Consider the following 8094-nt stretch of genomic DNA (forward strand, 5'->3'; position numbering starts at 1 on the left):
ATCACCACAATGCGTTTTTCTTTTTGCAAAGTTCTACCGGTAATCAGTAACAATGTAACAAAATGCATTGATCACGCTTACTAAGAAAGTTTCTGAAGGGTGGACCCCATTGTCACACCTATGTGGCACAACGAAAATGGTCAAGGGTGACATACGTTAGGCTGGTTACAAATTAATGTCTTTTATGTAAATTTCCGTGGAAATTTACTAAAGTGGCCCTCCATCTCTCTTTGTGAAAGAATCCCAATGGCCACTGCTGGTGGTAATGCTCGCCACCGCCACCTTGATCCCCATGCACCGGCCGATCGGCTGAGATCGTGCCACCGTCCCGCCTCCTCCACCCGCACGCCCGCCACCCCCGCTTCCCTCCTCTCCCTTGCCTAGCCCGCTTCATCTACATGTGTGCCGCGCCGCGACTTCCGCCTCAGTCGGTGTCGTGCACCGTGTCATCCAGTGGTTGATGGGGACATCTGGGAGGCGCACAGAATCCTGGTGGTCCTCGTAGGACGCTCGTAAGCTTCTTCCGATCGGAATTCGTTGCTAGAGTCGTAGCGGCAACCCCCTCGGAAGTCGGAACGATGACTAACTTGTTAGTTGCATCTGCCCGGGCTCCCCATGGACGCGGGCTAGAGTTTCGGGGTGACGCTGATAGAGGCCCGAGCTCCCCATCAAAGCTTCCTCGTGGTGGCCACCGCTCACTGCTCCAGCCGGCCATCGGCGACAAATGTCAAACAGGGGTCAACACCCCAGCTCGTGCACCTCTCCCTGCCCATCCCCACCCCGCCCCTCCGCTTCCTGGCCGCCTCCGACCAGAGAAGGAAAGGAGCAGCATACTGGCGTTTCGACCCCTCTCATCACGGATGTTGCCAGGTACGGCCGTGGTTCCCTCTGTTTTATTTTTGAGAGAATGGAGAGCAGAGGTAATCCGACGAACAAGTAGGTCCCACCCAAATTTTACAAAAGACCCACAGAATTATAACTAGTCTAACATATGTCTCCCTTGACCGCTTTCATAGCGCCACATCAGCATAAAAGTGGGGTCCACCTGGTATCCCTTAGGGCATGACCAATGCTGGGCGCTTCAGTAGGCGCTTGAGCCTAGAAAGAAAGACAATTGCGTTCCTTGGCAAGAGTCTAGAGATACGACGGTAGGCGTTAATTTGAGGCGCTTATTTATCCAACTTCTTCTCACGCGGCAAGCCAAACTGTATTCAAGCGCCTGACGCAACATCTTGAGGCGACGCCTGAAATTAAGCGCCTGTAATTCGGGATCCTACGATCCATCTGTTGTTTTGTTTGGATCAAGAACCCGCCGCCCGCCCTTAGTGCCTCCTGCTATAGTTGCCCTTAGCGGACGCATTTTGTTACTCCCTCCGATTCATATTAGTTGATGCTAAAATGGATATATCTATAAATAAAATATATCGAGATACATCTACATTAATGTCAAGTAATATGAATGAAGGGAGTATATTGTTAGTGCAAAAACGAATTGCCTTTTTCAAACCCTAGCCCTAATTATGGTGGCCTTTTCCAATTTTTCTTTTCCTCCCCCGTCAATCCCCCTCCAATTCTTTACGCACTCCTCCCCATCGGATTAACCGATCGAGGCGCGGCGGACGCCGGCGAGGAGGAGTTCCCCCTCTTCTCCCATGTCGCAGCGGCGGAGAAACGTGGGGAAGTCGGTACCTTGCATCTCAAGAAGCCGCGCCCCTTGACCACCATCGCCGTCACGACCCGTGCACCGGTGACCCACGTGTCGCCGCCTATATAACCCCGTGCTCCGCCACCCACTCCACTCAACTGAGCAGCTTTTCCGACCCGGCTCGACCACCCATGCCCACCGTGTCCGCCTCGTTGCCTTTGGCGGCAGCGATGGCGGCGGGCGATGACCGGCAGCCCCTGCCTTTCCTCCTGCGGCCAGTCCTCCTCCACGGCGTCGGCGCCGGAGCCCACCTCCTGCTCGCCCTCGCCGTGGCCGCCCGTCTCCTCTTCGCCACCGCCAGCCGCCGCGCCAAAGAATCACCCGCGGCGGCTGGGACAGCCCGCGGTGCTGGCTTCCGGTGGTGCCGCCTCGCGGTGCGCGCCACGTGGGTTCTTGCGGCGTGCGAGCTCTTCCTCGCCGCGTACTCGCTCGTCTCGTGGTACCTGGACGGCGGGGCCAGGTGGGCGGCGCCCGACGCGGTCGCGGACTACGCGGACGCCGCGGCGCGCGCGGTGGCGTGGCTGCTGCTCGCGGCGTACCTGCAGCTCCAGCACCGCCGCCGCGGCGAGGAGCGGCTCCCCGCGCCGCTCAGGCTCTGGTGGGCGCTCTTCCTGCTGCTCTCCGTCCTCGCCGTCGCCGTCCACGCCGCCACGATCCTCCTGTACAAGCTCCCCGTGCCCGCGCTTGCGTGGGCGCGCGACGCCGTCTCGGTCCTAGCATCCGTGGTGCTGCTCGTCGCTGGGTTCTCGGCCAAGGCCCCGCCAACAGGCGGCTCTGCTTCCGAGGAGCCCCTGCTCAATGGCGCAAGCAATATTGCCGCCGGGGAGAACGACACCGTCGACGCCTCCATGTTCACGGGCGCCGGCTTCCTCAGCGTGCTAACCTTCTCCTGGATGGGTCCCCTGCTCGCCGTCGGCCACCGGAAGACGCTCGACCTCGACGACGTCCCGGACCTCGACACCGGCGACAGCGTGGCGGGCCTGCTCCCGCCCTTCAAGGCCAACCTCGACGCGCTCACGGGCGACGGGAAGGTCACGGCTTTCAAGCTCACCAGGGCTCTGCTGCGCACCGTCTGGTGGCACATCGCGGTGACCGCGCTCTACGCGCTCATCTACAACCTGGCCACCTACGTCGGCCCGTACCTCATCGATTCCCTGGTGCAGTACCTCAACGGCGACGAGAGGTACGCCAGCAAGGGGAAGCTCCTCGTCGTCACCTTCATCGTAGCCAAGGTGTTTGAGTGCCTGTCGCAACGCCACTGGTTCTTCCGGCTGCAGCAAGCCGGGATCCGTGCGCGGTCCGCGCTTGTCTCCGTCGTGTACCAGAAAGGGCTCTCCCTCTCCAGCACCTCGAGGCAGAGCCGCACCAGCGGCGAGATGATCAACATCATCAGCGTGGACGCCGACAGAGTCGGCCTGTTCTCATGGTACATGCACGACCTCTGGCTGGTGCCGCTCCAAGTAGGCATGGCGCTCTTCATCTTGTACTCCACCCTCGGGGTCGCCTCGCTTGCAGCGCTCGCTGCCACCGTCGTCGTCATGCTTGCCAATGTGCCTCCGATGCAAATGCAGGAGAGGTTCCAGCAGAAGCTCATGGACTGCAAGGATGTCAGGATGAAGGCCACATCTGAGATCCTGCGCAACATGAGGATTCTTAAACTGCAGGGGTGGGAGATGAAGTTCTTGTCCAAGATCATTGACCTGCGGAAGACAGAGGAAAGCTGGCTCAAGAAGTATCTGTACACGTCCACCGTGGCCACCTTCGTGTTCTGGGGTGCCCCGACCTTCGTCGCCGTGGTAACATTCGGAGCCTGTATGCTCCTAGGGATACCATTGGAGTCAGGGAAGGTGCTGTCTGCATTGGCCACGTTCCGAGTGCTTCAGGAACCAATATACAACCTTCCCGACACAATCTCGATGATGATTCAGACTAAGGTGTCTCTGGACAGGATAGCATCTTTCCTATGTCTCGAGGAGTTGCCAACGGATGCTGTGCAGAGGTTGCTAAGTGGTAACTCGGATATCGCAATTGAGGTCAGCAATGGGTGCTTCTCCTGGGACGCCTCAGCTGAAGTGCCAACGCTGAAGGATCTCAACTTTCAAGCTCGGCAAGGCATGCGGGTTGCCGTCTGTGGGACGGTTGGGTCTGGAAAATCAAGCTTGCTCTCTTGCATTCTTGGTGAGATGCCAAAGCTATCAGGGGAGGTCAAGACTTGCGGAACAATGGCATATGTTAGCCAGTCAGCATGGATACAGAGCGGCAAAATTCAGGACAACATACTGTTCGGCAAGGAGATGGACACTGAGAAGTATGATAGGATCCTTGAGTCATGTTCCCTGAAAAAAGACTTGGAGATATTACCATTTGGTGACAAAACGGTCATTGGAGAGCGAGGCATCAATCTTAGTGGCGGGCAGAAGCAAAGGATACAGATAGCCCGAGCTTTGTATCAGGATGCCGACATCTATTTATTCGATGATCCGTTCAGCGCAGTGGATGCCCATACAGGATCCCACCTCTTCAAGGTATAATATGATCTTTTATTTGTTCAGTTAGATGCTTGAAAACACATTTCTTAAGGTTTGTACCATTTGCAGGAATGTTTGCTTGGGGTTTTGGGTTCAAAGACAGTTGTTTATGTTACACACCAGATTGAATTCCTACCTGCGGCTGATCTTATTCTGGTGAGAATTTCATTGGCAAAAGTTTCATGTAAACTTATTGTCATAAATTTCTTGGTTCTTCTTATAATAAGATAAATTAATGTAGGTCATGAAAGGTGGGAGAATAGCCCAAGCAGGCAAATACAACGAAATCCTTGGATCAGGGGAAGAGCTAATGGAACTGGTTGGTGCTCACCAAGATGCTCTCACAGCATTGGATTTGATTGATGTTGCTAATGGAGGCAGTGAAGCTTTCTCTTCCAGTGGCACAGCAAGCCTTTCCAGGTCAGTGTCCACAGCTGAGGAGAAAGATAAACAAAATGGCAAAGAAGACGTTGACAAGGTTCAGAGTGGGCAGCTGGTGCTGGAAGAAGAAAGGGAAAAAGGCAGGGTTGGGTTCTGGGTCTACTGGAAGTACCTTACATTAGCTTATGGAGGAGCTCTTGTACCATTCGTGTTGATAGCTCAGATACTTTTCCAAGTCCTTCAAATTGGTAGCAATTACTGGATGGCTTGGGCTTCTCCTGTGTCAGAAGACGTCGAGCCTCCAGTGAGCATGTCGACACTGATATACGTCTTTGTTGCATTGGCTGGTGCAAGCTCGCTGTGCATCCTCGTAAGAGCTCTGTTTCTTGTGACAGCTGGGTACAAGACAGCAACCCTGTTGTTCGACAAGATGCATATGTCAATATTCAGAGCTCCTATGTCTTTCTTCGATTCCACTCCGAGTGGCCGCATCTTGAATAGGGTAAGTTAGCATTTTCCTCCAATTTTATTAGGTAGTCTAGTTTATTGGCTTGAAACCATGCTCACACAAGAATTTTATTGTTTAGGCTTCAACTGATCAAAGTGAAGTGGACACCAGCATTGCTTACCAAATGGGTTCCGTTGCATTTTCCATCATACAACTAGTTGGAATTATTGCTGTGATGTCTCAGGTTGCATGGCAGGTGTTTGTTGTTTTCGTCCCTGTAATTGTTGCCTGCTTCTGGTATCAGGTATTTTAATTAACCTGTTTATTCTCCTTGCTGTTTTAACTGCGAAATCAGCATCTGCTTATGTTTATCATTCTGTAGCGTTACTACATTGACACAGCCAGAGAGCTGCAAAGGCTGGTAGGGGTTTGCAAAGCTCCTATAATACAACATTTTGCTGAATCAATCACTGGATCAGCAACCATCAGGAGTTTTGGCAAGGAAAATCAGTTCGTATCTACTAATAGCCATCTAATGGATGCCTACTCTCGACCAAAATTCTATAATGCTGCAGCAATGGAGTGGCTTTGCTTCCGCTTGGATACGCTCTCGTCTGTTACATTTGCCTTCTCTTTGATATTTCTGATCAGTCTACCGACTGGTCTCATCGATCCAGGTATGTTGTTACAAGTTCGCAACAGAGATTTATACTGAATAGATGGTATTAGTCGATAAGATGTGAGTTAATATGGGTCTGTAACTAAATTAACATCATGCTTTCAGGAATTGCTGGTCTTGCTGTCACATATGGGCTTAATTTGAACATGCTCCAAACATGGGTTGTCTGGTGCATGTGCAATTTGGAGAACAAGATAATATCAGTAGAAAGAATTCTGCAATATATGAGCATTCCCGAAGAGCCCCCTCTTTCAATGTCAGGAGATAAGCTGCCTCATAACTGGCCGTCAGAGGGAGAAATTCAGCTGCGTAACCTACATGTAAATAACCATCACCATCCCTTTTTCTCCTGTTTTCTTACTTTGCTATTTCTGTATTACCATGTTGTTGTGCAGAAAGTTCATATCTTTGCCATTTTGTGTAAACTATGCATAAGAAATCCAGTCTGATGGCCATGCGATTTGTAGCTTCAGTGTTTTGCCAAACGCGAATATCAATTATTCTGGATAGCACAGATGCCAGATGTGTAACTTTTCTGTTTGGTGCAGGTGAGATATGCTCCACAACTACCATTTGTTCTGAAGGGTCTTACAGTCACGTTTCCTGGAGCCATGAAGACTGGTATTGTTGGAAGAACAGGCAGTGGTAAATCAACTCTTATACAGGCCCTTTTCCGTATCGTGGACCCTACTATCGGTCAGATACTAGTAGATGGTGTCGACATTTGCACCATTGGACTGCATGATCTGAGATCTAGACTGAGCATCATTCCACAAGACCCAACGATGTTTGAGGGAACTGTGAGGAGCAACCTTGATCCTCTTGGAGAATACAATGACAATCAAATCTGGGAGGTAGTTTTGATTTTCACATAACTAATATCTTTTCTGTCGCAAATTCTCTCCACAACAATAGAAAACCTTTAGCTGTAGTCTGAATCTTTTACTCCATTTCAGGCCTTGGATAACTGTCAGCTAGGAGATGAGGTCAGGAAAAAGGATCTTAAGCTTGACTCGCCAGGTCTGATAAATGATATATATAGTTTGAGCCATGCAGTTGGTACTCTGATACTGAATTTTGCATATCTTTCACGTTCTTCCCAGTACTAGTTTTTTTATACAATCCCAAAGTACGAAAACTACAACACATGTTAGTTTGCTACTGCATGAATTTAGAGAACTGAAAAATTCTGTGAATTTACCTTGCAGTGATAGAGAATGGAGAAAACTGGAGCGTGGGTCAGCGCCAGCTTGTCTGTCTAGGTAGAGTGATTCTGAAAAGGACTAAAATACTGGTTCTGGATGAAGCGACAGCTTCAGTAGACACTGCGACGGACAACTTGATCCAGAAAACACTACGGGAGAATTTTTCAGATTCAACGGTCATCACAATTGCTCATCGAATCACCTCGGTCCTTGACAGCGACATGGTCTTGCTTCTCGACAACGGTCAGTCATCAGCCCTTCAAAACAAATCACGATCGCATCTTATTGATCTGTCTGATCCAATGTGCTAGGCATCCTGTTTGTCTGACTATAACGCTACTCCAATCTTTGCAGGTGTGGCCGTGGAGCGCGATACGCCGGCGAAGTTGCTAGAAGACAAGTCGTCTCTGTTCTCAAAGCTTGTTGCAGAGTACACGATGAGGGCAACACATACGTAGTGAAACGAGTGAAACCTCCAGCTATTCTCCCACGCCGTTGAGGCTTCTTGAGCAAGTCTGACAGTAGACGATGATGAAAAATACTGGTAGATGAGATGTGAAACATTAGCTGATCTATCATGGTGTTAGCGCTGCTAATACTAGCGGTGACTCTACATATTCTGAAGCGTAAAGCCGAAAAGATGATTAAAAGTCGGTTAAAGTAGTATTAATTTCTAAAGAAAGTAGTTTGCTTAGAATAAAAAGAATTGAATCCTGATTCATAGTCATGTTCTTTATGGTAGACTGTACACGCCAGAAAAGTTTTGGGACTACGTAATTTGGACTTGATACCTGGATAAATAAGTGAAGAGGTTCAGTTTTTTGCATTTTACCCGTATACGTCTTAAGAGGACAGATAACAGATATCTTACTATCTCAGGGTCCCATCCCGACTGTCCATGTTCTTACAGTTGGTGTGCGTTGGGGCTTATGAATTCTCTTGTTTTTATCTCTATAGATTATAAGCCAATCTCGCTGCTATATTAGTTTTTAGTGAAGTGGCATTCGAAGGTTAGGCGCCCCAGAAGTCAGCTGTCACCTAGCGGTAGTGGCAATTCATGACTCAGGAGGGAAAATTGTCCTTGTGAACATCTTTTGTTAGCCAAAATCCAAAATCCAGATAAAGTGATGGTACACACATCTGATGAT

At 50.1% G+C, this 8094-nt stretch overlaps 1 protein-coding gene across 1 annotated transcript; it reads left to right on the forward strand.

Moving 5' to 3' along the window:
- Positions 1-2577: 2577 nt before the first annotated feature.
- Positions 2578-7772, forward strand: LOC124658897 (ABC transporter C family member 3-like). The gene is made up of 10 exons (XM_047196894.1): positions 2578-4230; positions 4303-4389; positions 4475-5116; positions 5202-5366; positions 5445-5739; positions 5847-6061; positions 6290-6595; positions 6698-6761; positions 6950-7189; positions 7301-7772. The coding sequence occupies exons 1-10, from the start codon at positions 2599-2601 to the stop codon at positions 7402-7404; spliced, it is 3750 nt and encodes a 1249-aa protein (XP_047052850.1). The 5' UTR covers positions 2578-2598; the 3' UTR covers positions 7405-7772.
- The last annotated feature ends 322 nt before the right edge of the window (positions 7773-8094 follow it).

Source organism: Lolium rigidum, chromosome 6 (assembly GCF_022539505.1).
Source record: "Lolium rigidum isolate FL_2022 chromosome 6, APGP_CSIRO_Lrig_0.1, whole genome shotgun sequence".
Taxonomy (NCBI): Eukaryota; Viridiplantae; Streptophyta; class Magnoliopsida; order Poales; family Poaceae; genus Lolium; species Lolium rigidum.

Bases quoted from the DNA above. Each gene is read 5' to 3' on its own strand.
- LOC124658897 (XM_047196894.1), top strand. From the start codon at position 2,599: ATGGGTCCCCTGCTCGCCGTCGGCCACCGGAAGACGCTCGACCTCGAC. The intron at 4,231-4,302 runs GTATAATATGAT...TACCATTTGCAG, and splicing joins CAGGATCCCACCTCTTCAAG to GAATGTTTGCTTGGGGTTTT. The intron at 5,740-5,846 runs GTATGTTGTTAC...TCATGCTTTCAG, and splicing joins GACTGGTCTCATCGATCCAG to GAATTGCTGGTCTTGCTGTC.